The sequence below is a fragment of the Heterodontus francisci genome, chromosome 10 (assembly GCF_036365525.1).
Source record: "Heterodontus francisci isolate sHetFra1 chromosome 10, sHetFra1.hap1, whole genome shotgun sequence".
Classification (NCBI taxonomy): Eukaryota; Metazoa; Chordata; class Chondrichthyes; order Heterodontiformes; family Heterodontidae; genus Heterodontus; species Heterodontus francisci.
In genome coordinates, this window is record NC_090380.1 from 80,427,273 (window position 1) to 80,443,402 (window position 16,130).

Here is a 16,130-nt window from a genome sequence, read left to right on the forward strand (position 1 = left end):
GGCCGCTCCGAGCCATATCCCCAGCACTTTCAGGTAGTCTGACCTGACGGTGAAGGGGACAAAGGATTGGCCAGCCGAGTTCCCAAAGAGCATGGCCTCGCTCTTGCCACAATTTACTTTGGCTCCTGAGGCCAGTTCGAACTGGTCGCAGATGCTCATCAGTCTGTGAACTGAAAGCAGATCCGAGCAGAAAATGGCAAGGTTGTCCATGTACAGGGAGGCTTTGACCTGAGTGCCTTCACTGCCTGTGATTGTCACCACTCTTATGCCCACATCCTTCCTGATGGACTCAGCAAAAGGTTTGATACAGCAAACAAACAAGACAGGGGAACAGAGGTCAGCTCTGCCTGACTCCAGATTTGATCGGAAAACTTTGATTCCCACTCATTGATTGAAACTGCACTACTGGCGTTTGTGTAGAGCAGTTGGATCCAATTGCAATTCCCTCCACAAACGCCATTTTGGAGAGCACGTCCATCATGTAGGTGCGCGATATTCTGTCAAAGGCCTTCTCCTGGTCCACGCTGATGAGGCAGGTATCCACCCTCCTGCCCATACATAGGCAATCATATCCCGGAGTAGTGCGAGGTTATTTTAAGTTTTCAGGTGTTACCTGAATAGAGGTGAGACAGATGATACCCAACCCGCTTCACCTTGGGATTCTTGACCAAGATAGACCTACGATGTACAGACTCAAGTTCTGTGATCAAGTCAGAGAGTTTATTAGGCTTAACTAAGATATAGAGTTAATACTTAACAATGGCAATAAATATATATCTGCAACTCAGCACCAGTTCTTGCTTCGGAGCTTGCTGGGGCACTGACTTCTCTACTTTTTCTTCTCTTGCTGAGTTCTGTTGACTATAGTTATCCTCTCCTAAGTGTGCCATTGATGTCCCGTAACACCCTTTCTTTTATCCTTCTTGGGGTGCTACGGTCTAACCATATTAGGTTAGGAATTGTTCCAAGTATCCTAATTGGTCCACGTTGACATCATTGTTAGACCCTAGTTAGTTAATGGTTCAATCTACACACTTTACAAATGCTTCCTATTTCTTTCTATATTAGCAAGGATCTGAAAAGTCACATTCTTGCTGATAGCAACCATTTTACAATTCTGCAGTTTCACGACTATTTCATCTCGCCCATTATTCTTACATACAGGTTTAAACAAGAGTATAACCTCAAAATAAAAACCATTTCATAATAAAGCAAACATTAGACCACAGACTTTAATATATTAGTGTACATAGCATATAGTTAGTCCTATTAAATTTAGCTGACCTTATTTTTCACAAACATAAAATATATCATGGTCCATAGCCCCACAATGTGGGCCCCCCTTCAGCTGCAAACTTCTCCTTTTCCCCTGGGATAGCTATATTTCTGTAGCATTGTGGTTTTAAGGACCAGACTCTTTTCCCTTTTTTATCCTTGCTCTTACAGAAGTGCAGAAAAATACGTTTTCCAAATGTCAATTCAGCATTAAACAGCTGTACATTGACCTGTTTCAGTCAAGTCTGTCCATCGTGCCTTGCAGTCAAGCCTTGACACTAGTTTCTTACAGAAAGTTATTCATAAAAATAAGTGATGAAAATGCTATATACCTTACATTATCAGAGATCTTCCTGGCAGGTACATTGCAGGTCCGATCGGGGTAAATAGTCAACTCCAAAGCAGATTTCACTTGATTGGCGATGGCCTTGGACAGAATAGTGTAGTCCATGTCAAGCAGTGAAATGGGCCGCCAATTTCTGATTTCCTCCCTCTCCCCCTTCCGGTTGTAGATGAGGGTGATGATGCCTTTCCTCATGGATTCTGACATGCTGCCGGCCAGAAGCATACTCGCGTACACCTCAGCAGGTCAGGGCCAATCCAGTCCCACAGAGCTGAATACAACTCAGCAGGTAAGCTGTCGCTTCCGGGAGTTTCACTCGTCTCAAAGGACCTTATGGCATTTGTCAGTTCATCCATAGTTAGCGGTTTGTCCAGACTCTCCCACACACTGTCATCTAAGACGTCCGTGATAGAGGACGGGAAGGACTGGGAGGCCATGCTGCCTGTGGGCTTCATGTCATACAGCCTGGCAAAAAAGGATTTGCTGATCCTTAGTATGTCAGACTGCAATGACATTATTGAGCCATCCTCTTCCTTCAGGCTGCTGATCATAGAGCTATCTGTATGTACCTTTTGGAAGAAGTGCAAGCACATCTCATCCTGCTCAACGGCGCAGACTCTGGATCGAAAAATAATCTTGGAGGTCTCCGCGGCAAAGAACGAGGCCTGGTGGCTGTTCACCTCTTGGAGGTCCTCCTTGACTTCAACTTCCATCGACTGCAGCAGGAGCAGATTTTGCATGCTTTTCTGGAGTTGGAACATTTCCTTCTATCTCTCTCTCTTGCCCTCTGAACCTCTTTGAGGATGAAGAACCTCTTGATGTACACCTTGATCGCTTCCCACCAGTGCGTTGGGGACTCAAAGAGGGGTTTCACGCCTCTCCAACCTGTGTAATCCCTTTTGACTTCCTCAATGTTCTCTGGGGTCAGCACTTTCACGTTCAGTTTCCATGTTCCCCGCCAACCCTCTGGTCATCCTGTAAGTGACAGTCGGCTAGTAGGAGGCAGTGTCAAAGAGGGACACCAACTTGACGTCTCTGAATCTGATTTGAATGCTCTGGACACAATAAGGAAGTCAATCCTGGAACGGATGGACCCGTCTGGTCTTTCCCAGATGTGCTCCATGTACAGGGTTTCTGAAGATACCTTGCAACTTGGCATCTTTTACTGTTTCCGTCAGGAGTGCGGATGTGGCGTCCATTTGACTGTTGGCCTTGCTGGATTGTCCAGCCGCATTGATGATGCAGTTGAAGTCACTGACTAGAATAACTGGCCTGGATGTCACCAGCAGTAGTGGGAGCTGCTGGAGGACGGTCAGCCGCTTGCTGTTTTGAACCGGGGCATACACGCTGATTAACCAGAGTGGAGTATTTTTGTACATTTACGTCTGCTATGAGGAGGCGACCACCCACCACCTCTTTAACTTCAGTGATGAAGTTGCCTCCATGCAGCAGAATACCCAGGCCAGAGGAACGGTAAAGATTTCCCCCTGACTAGATTGATGGCCTGTGGGAGCACCAGCGCGACTCCTGCCTGTAGGTGCTGAGGTGCGGTCTTCCACACTCCTGCAGAAACAGCAGGCTGACTTTGACCTTGGCAAGGTACTCCAAGGTCGAACACACATCTCGTTGTAGATTTAAAGCTATGCACGTTAATGAAGGCAATCTTGAAAACCCATTAAAACTGTTTGTTGCTTACCAGTCCAGGTGTCTGTACTAGCCACAGCCCTTGGGTATGTTCCTGCATACCTATAATGTTCGCAAGCAGTTGCACTGTTGGGTTCAGAAACTGTCCTGGTCACTCATGGGAGGTTTGTTCCACTGGGGTGACATCGGGGGTGGGTGGTGGGGCTTATAAGTAGTGAGGTTCGTACTGTCCTCTGCTGATGCTGTCTTTCCCCTCTGTTCCTCATCGAGGACATTGCTGCTACCGGCTTCCCAGAGCTGGGATGTGCTGGGCATCTGGCTGCTCCCAGTGTTTCAGAGCTGGGGGTCTTCTCCTCCAGCTCCTTGGTGTTCTGCCGCTTCTTTTGCTGGTGTCATTTTTTCCAGCCCTTCCTCATCCAATGAGGAGCAAGCACTGAAGTCCGTTTCAGACATGAGCCTCCTCTTACCACTGGTTTGGGTGGTGACTTGTTCCCTTTATTTGGGCCACCTTCTTTGTGGGTTTTTTCTTAACCACTTGCCACTCACCCAGTTCTCCCTCTGCTGGGTCCTCTTCCATTGATTCTGTCTGCTGAGGGGGGGGCTCAGGACATAGGGTTGGTGTTTGGTAGCTTGCTGCAGCACACTCTTACTTCTTCTCCTCGTCCTTCTTCGTCAGATTTTCTTCCCTGGGGGGCTTGGTGGTGGGGGGGGGGGGGATTTGCCGGTCTCCTATGCAACAGCAGCCATGTTCACCTTTCCCTCCTCGTGCCCCTCCATGATTCTTGCCACCTGTGCATAACTGAGGCAGTGTTTTGGGCAGCTCTTGTAGAGGTGACCTGCCCCACCATACAGGTTGCAGTAATTACTCTGCTTGCAGTCCTTTGTTTGATGGCCTTCCTGCTTGCAGAGCACTGTGCTGGAGTTGGCAGCCATGTGACCAGAATTGCCACAGATGCGACAAACCCTGGGCTGCTCCGCGTAGACCAAGTAGCCCCGCCTTCCCCCAATAGCGAAGCTGGAGGGAGAGTGGAGGATGGCTACGTTGGTGTCAATCTTCAAGGTCACTTTGACCTGCCGTTTGCTGGTCCAAATCCCAAATGGGTCCTTGACCTCTGTGCTGCTCCTGGCCACCTCGACATACCTGGCGAGGTAAGTGAGCACATCTATGACAGGAATATGGGGGCTGTAGAGATGCATGTCATCACCCGGTTCCATTGTGAAGGCAGCGTAAACAGCAGCTCCACCATGAGGATCAACAGCGGTGCCTGGTTTCCTCTTTCTTTGAACATCTTGTCAGGCAAGCCCCCACCTGCCAAGAAAGAGGAAAATTAATTTCGCCACATGAACATTGATTTTGGACTGTTGTTGGTGAAGAAAGAAATTGCTTTAAAAAAACAATTGGAGACTTTGGCTGGAGAGAGATATTAACATATCAACAGACGACAGTACATCAAAAGGACAAAGGTGCTAGTCCCTGCTTCAATTTAATCCACAATGGACTTTTGATTATCAGACATTGAAGCATTCCAGGTTAACTACTAAGATGGTCGAATACACAAAAAGACGTGGTCAGACCAGTTTAGTCACCTGGCTGTTTGAGTTGCTTGAATTTTGAACTTGTCACAGAGTGTTTGAAACTCAGAAAGCTATTCGCTCCTGGACTGGAAAAGACCTCTCTCCTGTCTGCTCTCATCTCACTCTCACTAGCTTTGGAAACCATTGAAGACATATGTACCCCAAGAGAGAAAAGTCTCCTACAGTGAACAAGGTTTAAGAAGAATACTGGGCCCCAACAAAAAGACTACTTACAAAAGGACTACAGTGAGCTCGAAGCACAGTAAACAAGGAACTCTTTGATATTGCCTCAAACCTCTCCATTTTTATTTTTCTTCTGCTCTTTTCTGTCCCTATTTGCATGTACATATCACGTATGCATGCTGGCGTGGAACGTGGCGTGTATCCGTAAGCGTTAACCAAATTAGAGTTTAAGTTTTTAAAAAATTTCACTTTTCTTCTTTAAACCTAAGAAAGCCTGTTTATGCTCATTTCTTTGCTTTATAATTGGAAAGTGGTGAACAAGGATTCACCAAAGGGGAAGCTCAAAACACAGTGTGTTTAAAATCAAACCCTGTTACAATAAGACCAAGTGAAGACAATAAAAGACCCCGAGACCACCTGGTCATAACAATCTTCAGGAATGGGGGTGGGGTTGAGGGTTGCATGATGAGCAGAAGCCAGAAGTGGCCTGTGGGTTTTAATGTGGAGCTGAGAGGAATACTCCCACTCTTCCAAGCTCCACATTCATGTAAACATGTTTAAGGACCATTGGTTAGGCTGTACATAGATGTGGTTTTCCTGAATGCAGCCCATCCACGCCAGTTGCAGTCAGCCCAGTTTTACAATGGGGTCCTCAAAGAGGCATTATTTACAAGACTGAGATAAATATATTTTTGTCAGGTAAGGGTATCAAGGGATATGGAGGAATGGCAGGTAAATGGGGTTGGGTAGAAATCAGCCATGATCTAACTGAATAGTGGAACAGGCTCGAGTGGTTAAATGCTCTATTCCTGTTCCTATGTAATTGCTACCAGCACCTGATGACAGAGTGGATAAGTATACTGCCCAATATACTGCAAAGCTGTACAGATCAGAAGATCCCATATTAAATTTCTGTGTATACTGGGATAGCTAATCTCAGCTGGTGAAGCATTGCAATTGAGCTCAGCACTCTTGGGCAAGGTGCAAAATCAACTTTGGCTCCTATTTTGTATTCCTATCCAATGACTTTTGCTGAAAAAAGATGTGTATTGACTTCCATGGTTGAACAAGCTCACATATGAAGGACCACTTGATTAGGTGCAGGAGGGTTACTCATGCCACATCATGAATTAATATCTTCAGTTTGTAACCTGCTTTCCATTTTGGTTTGATTCTGTGACAGTGAAACCCTCATATAAATAGTAAATCAAAATTTATATTTGCAAAGCACATATATTTCTATAAGCTACTAACTATAAATTGATTTAAAACCAGGTCCCTGTAATACAGCTATTGTTTTCTCTTTCCTCTATAGTACGCAGCGGCTACAGGATTCAAGCCAACAAAGAGCAAGACTCCATGAAGGTCCTTTACTATGTGGAAAAGGAGCTGGCACAATTTGACCCCTCACGGAGAAAATATGAACAATGTACGGGTTATATATATTAAGATAGATTTGAGACATGGTTGGAATGTATTTTTCTATAAATATGCTAGCTCAGTAAAAATACTAACTTTACAGAGACTTCAGCCACCAATGTCTTGTTTCAGTTTGCACCATCATGGTTAATTGAGAGCTATTAGTTCTCAGCAAAGCAGCGACTTAAATTGCCTCAAGTTTGTCCTGTGTGAAAGAAATAGTAGCACTACGATCCAAATTTATGGGATTTTGACGTATGCATTTTGAAATGGAATGCGTGACCCATCTACCAATTCTATTATGCAAAAATTATATTGATTATGGTTAACATTTTCACAGGGTATATAAAGTCAAAATTACACAAGGCTGCTGAAATTCCATGAGTGTTTTCCTGGTCTTCTGCTATATCTCTAGTGGGAGACTGGCAGATCACCCATGCCCCCACCCCCCCACCACCTAGAAATAGTGTAAATGGCTGAAAACAGCTTGGACCGTGCAGCCACCACCACTCACCCCACCCTGGCAGAATTGGACGACTAAAGTCAACAATTACTGTGGAGGTCACTTATTTGCAGTTGTTGTGGGAAAATGCATAGAATCATGTAATGCAATTCCCAAAACATCTGCACAAATCTGGGAATCTGTATAATAATTTGACTCATTCAATCACTATAAACTATTAGCTCTTCTTGTTACCTATAAGGCAGAAGCACTCAATTTGTTGTCATCCCAAAGCCTAGACGGTAAACTGAATATCACAATGGCCATATGAGAATTTATGGACACAATTTTGAAATTTTCAGATTGACATAAAACTTGAACTATAGTGAGCAAGATAGTAATAGGCTTCAAGAGGACGTAGGCAGCCTGATGGAATCGGTGGACACATGGGAAAAGAAATTCAATGCAGAAAACTGTGAGGTGCTGCCTTTTGGGAGGAAGAATGAGGAGATGCAATACAAGCTAAATGGTACAATTTTAAAGGCGCACAAGAACAAAGAGACCTGGTAACAAAGCAGTTCATAAAGCAAGGGAATAGAAACGTAGGCCAGAATTTTACGCCCCCCAAACGAATGGGCTGGTGGCAGGGGGTGGGGAGGGTGATAAAATTGAGTGGGAGCAGCGGGGCCGTTCCTGACCCCCTCCCCCCACCGCTGCAATTTTATGCAGGGCGGCGGCGAGAAACGGCCCGCCCGCCCCCAGGCCAATCAAGGCCCTTAAGTGGCAAATTAACTGGCATTTAAGGGCCTCCGCCTGCCACCGTGGGTATTTTACCCTTGGCGGCTGGACGGCAGAAGCCTCAAAAACCCTGCAGCCTTCTTGCGGGCTGGTGGGGGACCGTCCTGATGCCCCATGGAAGGCTGGCCCAAAGCCCCAATTGCCCCCAATGGATAACACTCCCTCCACCACCCTCCCCAACCTACACCCCTTGCCTTGCTGGGGTCCGACCGATTGTCCCTGCGAGGCCCTAAAAACGTACCTTAGTTCCAGGGCTGCTGTTCACCTTGCTTGCGATGGCTGGGTGCAGTGCCAGCAGTGGTCACTGTTTCTGATGATGCTGCTGGGACTAAGAGCTGCCGGCCTGCTAATTGGTCGGCAGCTCCATTTGGTGGGACTTTCTGCCTCAAGGAGGTGGAAGTTGCGCCCAAGTCCAATTAAAGGCACGGGGAACGAAAAATTCTGGTCTGGCTTCCCAGGCCCAGTGCAGGCGGGTTCGCCATCAACTTTTCGGCCGGTGGACGGGACATCCCGCCCAATGAAAAATTCTGTCCATAGAGTACAAAAGCCAGGAAGTTGCGCTAAATCTATGTAAGACACTAGTTCGGCCCCAGCTTGCCTATTGTGCCCAATTCTGGGAACCATACTTTAGGAAGGAAGTGAATGCTTTGGAGAGAGTACAATAGAGATTTATTAGAATGGTTCTAGGCTTGAGGGATTACTGTTGTGTGGAGAGACTGGGAAAACTGGGGTTCTTATAGCAGATTGGAACAGAAGAGGAGTTTGGATAGAGGTGTTCAAAATCCTGAACGGTTTATGTAGAGTAAATAAAGAGAAATTGTTTCCAATGGCTTAAGGGTTGATAACCAGAAGGCACAGATATTAGGTGATTGGCAAAAGAACCAGAGGCGACATAAGGAAAAACATTTTTACGCAATGGGAGGTTAGGATTTGGAATGCACAGTGGTGGTGGAAACAGATTCAATAGTAGCTTTCAAAAGGCGACTGGATAAATCCTGGAAGGAGAAAAAAATGTCAGATACAGGGAAAGAGCTGGGCAGTGGGCTAATTTGCTCTTCAAAAGAGACAATGCACTTGATTGGCTTTCTTCTGTGCTGTACCCTTCTATGATTCTACGTAGGGGGATTACATTCAATGAGAAGTACTTAGCACCTTACAAAGCCATTGTTGCCTTTAGAGAACTTTTGGGCAAACATAGTTCCTGGAAAATGTAGTATTGGCTCGCTCTGAAAAGTCTGATTCTGTGGCTGCCAATATTATCGCTGTTGGGAAAATGTGCCCTGTCTGCTACAGCTCAAACTTGTGATGTAATTTTTGTATGGCCATTTGATTTCTTTTAGACTTTGCATTGCTAACTCATAGGCTTTTAGAAATATTTGATGTGATTATTAATTTATACAGGTGACATTAGCCTTTTAAGGATTCCAAAGCCTTTTTACACCAAGATCCAGGCTGTGAACAATAATCTAGTACTAAATAGCTGCTCTGCAAGCAACAGACTGACACTGTACCAGAGCAGGTGCTAAGCGGATGCCATCACAGGATTCTGTCAGACAGCATCTCGGTGGGAAATGAGTGTTCGCAACATTTTCTGCTTTTAATGGAATTCAGAATCTCATTCCCTCTTCATATGCAAATCAGCAGCTGCGATTTTTGTAAACAGGTTTTGGAAGTATTCTGGGTTGCTTCTGTCTGGTACCAGTTTGTAATGTAACCCATAGGTAAACATTAGAAAAAGAGTATAAGTACATGTTTTAAACTTTTATACAGCGAGCAACATGTCACAGCTGAGTTCACTTCACGATCAGGACACTGATTTCCGCCAGACCTATTCTCAGGCTCGAAAACAAGTCCTCCCCACAATTACTGCCCAGGACAATGACTCAGCTGTCAAGGCTCAGCTGGTAAGAGGGTCGGGACATTTCAAGGGCAGAGAAAAGAGAGACAATGAACGCTGCAGTAGCAGGTACAGTAAAAGAAAAAAAACCACAAAGCATCTATATAAATACTATTTTTATAGTTTTTGTTCACAATAACCCGCACAGTCTCGCATATGAGAATCATAACTCCCTCCTGGTCTTTTTCTTGCATCCTCTGAAAAAAAAATTGTCATTGCTGTTTAGGATGTACTTGGTGGTGGAGAAACATTCTTGCAAGTGAATTGGACAAAAGAGTTTTTTAAAGAAGCTGCGCGTGCATTTAAAATGACACTCAATACTATTGTTGGCTACTAATGTTTTAATATAGAAAGTTCATTTGATTCTCTAAGCAGTTGCAGGATAATCATAAATATTATGCTTTAGTGTTTGTTCGATGATCTGTAAATAAACCATTTTAGTAAAGCAGGACAAAGAAAGAGCAGCATAGGCTTGCACAGATCTAACAGCAACATAATTAAATCCCAGATTTAAGTTTCCAATTGCATAAGCAACATATTACGTTTTCAATAGTTGATCTTCTGTGGCATTGTTCAGGGGTAGTTTGGGGTGGGTGTGCAATGTTTCGCGTCTCTTACCACTATTCAGCTGCTGTCACCACTTTGGCTCCGAAGTTAATACAAAAGCAAAATACTGCGGATGCTGGAAATCTGAAACAAAAACAGAAAATGCTGGAAATACTCAGCAGGTCAGGCAGCATTTGTGGAGAGAGAAACTGAGTTAACGTTTCAAGTCGATGAACTTTCAACAGAACTGGCAGTTAGAAATATAATAGGTTTTGAGCAAGTTATAAAGGGGCGGGGGGGGGTGGGGTGGGGGAGGAAAGAACAACAAAATGGAAGGACTGTGATGGGGCAGAGGGTAGGAGACATTAAATGACAAAAAAGGTTTCATGGTACAAAGCCAAGTAAAGAAACAAAAGATGTGTCTGGATGAGGTGTAGCTGGCAGTACAGGGGTCATCTGAACACAAAGTAAAGGGATTAAGAAAGAAATGCGGGGGATGGGGGTGAGGGCGGGGTGGAGGCAGGGGAAGCAGAAACAAACCGGCAAAAAAACACCGGAAAAGGGGAAAGTATGGGGGCAGAAATTGTTGTTGAGTCTGGAAGGCTGTAAAGTGCCCAGGTGAAAGATGAAACACTGTAGCAGGCCAAGGACAGAAAGAGTAGAGTGGGAGCAAGGTGGATAATTCAAATGACAAGGGATCGCGCTTGTGGACTAAACAGAGGTGTTCCACCAAATGGTCATCCAGTCTGTTTCGTCTCCCCAATGTATAAGAGACCACATTGTGAGTAGCAAATACAGTATACTAAATTGAAAGAAATACAGGTAAACTACTTTCACTAGGAAGGAGTGTTTGGGGCTGTGGGTGGCAGAAGGGTGGAGGTAAAAGGGCAGGTGTTGCATCTTCTGCGCTTGCATGGAAAGGTACTTTAGGAAAGAGGGGAGGTGTTGAGGGTAACTGAGGAGCGGACTAGGTGTCGTGGAGCAAACAATTCCTTTGGAATGCTGAAGGGGGAGGGGAAGATGTGTTTGGCCGTGGCATCATGACAGAGGTAGTGCAAGATGATCCGTGGAATACGGAGGCTGGTGGAGTGGAAGGTGAGGACAAAGGCAACCTTATTCTGGGAGGGAGGGGAAGGGATGAGAGCAGAAGTGCGTGAAATAGACTGGACATGGTTGAGGGCCCTGTCAACCACAGTGGGGGACGGGGGATGGAATCCAGAGTTGAGGAAAAAGGAAGACATATCAGAAGCACTAGTATGGAAGGTTGCATTTTCTGAACAGACGCGATGGAGATGAAGAAATTGGGAGAATGGAATCAGGTCCTTGCAGGAAGTGGGTTGTGAGGAAGAAGAAGTGGAGAGCTCTCAGACCATCCTGGTGGGGGATGGAGGTGTAGAGGGGTTGGACGTCCATGGTGAATAAGAGACGGTGAGGGTCAGGAAACTGGAAACTGTTGAAGTGGCGGAAGGCATCAAATGTAGGTGGGAAGAGCCTGGACAAGGGGAGTAAAAGTAGAGTCGAGATAGGAAGAAATCAGTTCAGTGGGGCAGAACAATGGGTCTACTAGGGCAGTCTTGTTTGTGGATTTTGGGAAGAAAGTAGAAGTGGGCTATATGGGGTTGGGGAACTATGAGGTTGGAGGCCGTGGAGGGAAGATCTCCAGAGGAGATGAGGTCAGTGATAGTCCTGGATAGCATGAATTGATGTTTGGTAGTGGGGTCATGGTCCAGGTGAGGTAGGAGAAAATGTCAGAGAGTTGGCATTCGGCCTCTGCTAGGTCGAGGTCGGTACGCAAGACAACAGCACTGCCGTTGTCAGCAGTTTTGATGATGATGATAGGGTTGGACCTGAGAGAACGGAGTGCAAGTTCAGAGGGAGACAGGTTAAAACCACCAAACCTGGTTTCTTTCTTAATCCCTTTACTTTGTGTTTGGAAGGCTGCTCTACTGCCATCTACACCCCATCCAGACACATCTTTTGTTTCTTTAATTGGCTTTACACCACAAAATCTTTTGTCATTTAATGTCTCCTGCCCTCTGCCCTAACACAGACCTTCCCTTTTGTTGTTCTTCTCCCCTTTCACTTGCTCAAAACCAATTAATTTTCTAATCTTTGCCAGTTCTGATGAAAGTTTGTTGACCTGAAACGTTAACTCTCCTTTTCTCTCCACAGATGTTGCCTGATCTGCTGAGTATTTCCAGCATTTTCTGTTTTTGTCTCAGAAGTTGGTTAACTGTTGGGAAGATCTTAGGACAGGGATCCGCCTAGTCTGGAAAGAGTGATGAGGCTAAGGCTTCAGAACTACAAGGCTGAGACTGCAATGTTAGATAGGAAGTTCCAGAATTTTGATCAAGCAATAATGAAGGAATGGTGATATATTTTCAAATCAGCATGGTGTGTGACTTGTCCTTCCTTAGCTAGGAAGACCAAAACAGAACACAGTACTTCAGGTGTAGTCTCACCAAGGTCCTATACAATTGTAGTAAGACGTCTTTAATCTTAACCTTCATTACAAAGGGGTTGGAGTATAACATACCATTTGCTTTCCTAATTGCTTGCTGTACCTGCATGTTAACTTTCTGTGATTTGTGTACAAGGACTCACAAATCACTCTGAATACCAACATTTCTCAGGCTCTCACCATTTAAAAAATATTCTACTTTTCCTATCAAATTGGATAATGTCACATTTCTCCACATTATATTGCATCTGTCCACGTTCTTGTCCAATCTCCTCTGTTTTCTGTCCATTAACCAATCACCCCCAATTCCACAACCCCAAATTTTGTATGATAAGCTCTCGTGTGACACATTCGAGTCATAGAGAGATACAGCACCGAAACAGGCCCTTCGGCCCACCGAGTCCGTGCCGACCATCAACCACCCATTTATACTAATCCTACGTTAATCCCATTTTTCCCTCTCACATCCCCACCTTCCCTCAATTCTCCTACCACCTACCTACACTAGGGGCAATTTTTTTTACAATGGCCAATTTACTTATCAACCCGCAAGTCTTTGGCATGTGGGAGGAAACCAGAGCACCTGGAGGAAACCCACGCGGTCACAGGGAGAACTTGCAAACTCCGCACAGGCAGTACCCAGAACTGAACCCGGGTCACTGGAGCTGTGAGGCTGTGGTGCTAACCACTGCGCCAACTTACCCAATTCTTTTTGAAAATCCAAATACACCACATCAACTGGTTCACTCTTATCCATCAAATCAGTTACAACCTGAAAAGAACTTATAGAATTGTAAAACATGATTCCTCTTTCATAAATCCATTTTGACTTTGACTCTGCCCAATCATATTACGATTTTCTAAGTGTCCTGTTATTACTTCCCTAATAATAGATTGTAGTATTTTCCCTACTAATGATGTCAGGCTAACTGGCCTATAGTTCCCGGTTTTCTCTCTTCTTCCTTTCTTGAATTGCGGAGTTATGTTCGCTACTTTTCACCTTTCCATCCATGGAGATCATTCTAGTACCTATAGAATTCTGCACAATCAAAACTAACCAAACCACTATCTCTGTAACCACCTCTTTCAAAACCCTAGAGTTTCGGTCATTAGGTCCAGGGGATTTGTCAGCGTGCAGTCCCATTAATTTCTCCAGTACTATTTATTTCCTAATCAATAGTACTAATTACTAATATTAACTATTACTAATATCCTTATGTTAATCATTTTCACTAGTCCTTGGTTTCCCACTACTTCAGGATTTTTTTGTGTCTTCTACCATGAAGACAAATACAAAATAGTTGTTTAATGTCTCTGCCATTTCCTTATTCCCCATTATAACTTTACCTGTCTTTGCCTCTCAGGGACCCACATTTATTCTTGCTGATCTCTTGGTTTACATATCTACAGAAACTTTTACAATCTGTTTTATGTCTCTAGCTAGTTTGTTCTCATATCCTACTTTAATCAATTTCTTGGTCATCCTTTGTTTAATTTTAAAAATTCTCCCAATCCTCAAGCTTACTACTCTATTTGGCAACATTATAAGCCTCTTCCTTTAATCTAATACTATCTTTAACTTCTCTTGCTAGTCATAGTTGGACTATTTTTGTCATGGGGCTTTTATTCCTGAAGCAACGTATAACCATTGCAAATTATGAATTCTTTAGATCTTTGCCATTGCATATCCACTGACATATCTTTTAATCTAGTTTCCCAATCTACCTTTGCCAACTCACCACTTATAGCTATGTAGTTTGCTTTTTCAGATTTAACTCCCTAGTTTCGGACTTAACTAAATCACTTTCAAACTCAATATCAAATGCTATCATATTGTGATCACTCCTCCCTAGAAGCTCCTTTATTACCAGGTTATTAATTAACTCTGTCTCATTGCACAGTACTAGATCCAAATTAGACTATTCCCTAGTTGATTCTTTGGTGTACTCATCTAGAAAACTATCATGAAACTATACCAACTATACCAAAATTCGGCAGGAGCTGGGGAATGTAGATTGGGAGCAGCTGTTTGAAGGTAAATCCACATGTGATATGTGGGAGGCTTTTAAAGAGAGGTTGATTAGCGTGCAGGAGAGACATGTTCCTGTGAAAATGAGGGATAGAAATGGCAAGATTAGGGAACCATGGATGACAGGTGAAATTGTGAGACTAGCTAAGAGGAAAAAGGAAGTATACATAAGGTCTAGGCGGCTGATGAAAGACGAAGCTTTGAAAGAATATCGGGAATGTAGGACCAATCTGAAACGATGAATTAAGAGGGCTAAAAGGGGTCATGAAATATCTTTAGCAAACAGGGTTAAAGAAAATCCCAAAGACTTTTATTCATATATAAGGAGAAAGAGGGTAACTAGAGAAAGGATTGGCCCACTCAAGGACAAAGGAGGAATGTTATGCTTGGAGTCAGGGAAAATGGATGAGATTCTAAACGAGTACTTTGCATCGGTATTCACTGAGGAGAGGGACATGACGGATGTTGAGGTTAGGAACAGATGTTTGATTACTCTAGGTCAAGTCGGCATAAGGAGGGAGGAAGTGTTGGGTATTCTAAAGGGCATTAAAGGTGGACAAGTCCCCAGGTCCGGATGGGATCTATCCCAGGTTACTGAGGGAAGCGAGAGAGGAAATAGCTGGGGCCTTAACAGATATCTTTGCAGTATCCTTAAACACAGGTGAGGTCCCGGAGGACTGGAGAATTGCTAATGTTGTCCCCTTGTTTAAGAAGGGTAGCAGGGATAATCCAGGTAATTATAGACCGGTGAGCCTGACGTCAGTGGTAGGGAAGCTGCTGGAGAAGATACTGAGGGATAGGATCTATTCCCATTTGGAAGAAAATGGGCTTATCAGTGATAGGCAACATGGTTTTGTGCAGGGAAGGTCATGTCTTACCAACTTAATAGAATTCTTTGAGGAAGTGACAAAGTTGATTGATGAGGGAAGCGCTGTCGATGTCATATACATGGACTTCAGTAAGGCGTTTGATAAGGTTCCCCATGGCAGGCTGATGGAGAAAGTGAAGGCGCATGGGGTCCAAGGTGTACTAGCTAGATGGATAAAGAACTGGCTGGGCAACAGGAGACAGAGAGTAGCAGTAGAAGGGAGTTTCTCAAAATGGAGACGTGTGACCAGTGGTGTTCCACAGGGATCCGTGCTGGGACCACTGTTGTTTGTGATATACATTAATGATTTGGAGGAAAGTATAGGTGGACTGATTAGCAAGTTTGCAGACGACACTAAGATTGGTGGAGTAGCAGATAGTGAAGGGGACTGTCAGAGAATACAGCAGAATATAGATAGATTGGAGAGTTGGGCAGAGAAATGGCAGATGGAGTTCAATCAGGGAAAATGCGAGGTGATGCATTTTGGAAGATCCAATTCAAGAGTGAACTATACAGTAAATGGAAAAGTCCTGGGGAAAATTGATGTCCAGAGAGATTTGGGTGTTCAGGTCCACTGTTCCCTGAAGGTGGCAACGCAGGTCAATAGAGTGGTCAAGAAAGCATACGGCATGCTTTCCTTCATCGGACGG

General features: G+C 44.4%; 1 protein-coding gene and 1 long non-coding RNA gene across 2 annotated transcripts in view; one reads left to right on the forward strand and one right to left on the reverse strand.

Annotated features, from left to right (window-relative positions):
* LOC137374566 (immunoglobulin-like domain-containing receptor 2) overlaps positions 1-16,130 on the forward strand; it is a 151,788-nt gene that overhangs the window by 124,148 nt on the left and 11,510 nt on the right. The window contains exons 6-7 of the mRNA XM_068040857.1: positions 6,336-6,449; positions 9,450-9,645. Of these exons, the coding sequence (XP_067896958.1) occupies positions 6,336-6,449; positions 9,450-9,645 (310 nt within the window). The remainder of the gene's footprint in view (positions 1-6,335; positions 6,450-9,449; positions 9,646-16,130) is intronic.
* LOC137374568 (uncharacterized) overlaps positions 1,214-16,130 on the reverse strand; it is a 49,944-nt gene continuing 35,027 nt past the window's right edge. Inside the window, exon 2 of the long non-coding RNA XR_010975849.1 lies at positions 1,214-4,571. This is a non-coding gene — a long non-coding RNA (uncharacterized lncRNA). The remainder of the gene's footprint in view (positions 4,572-16,130) is intronic.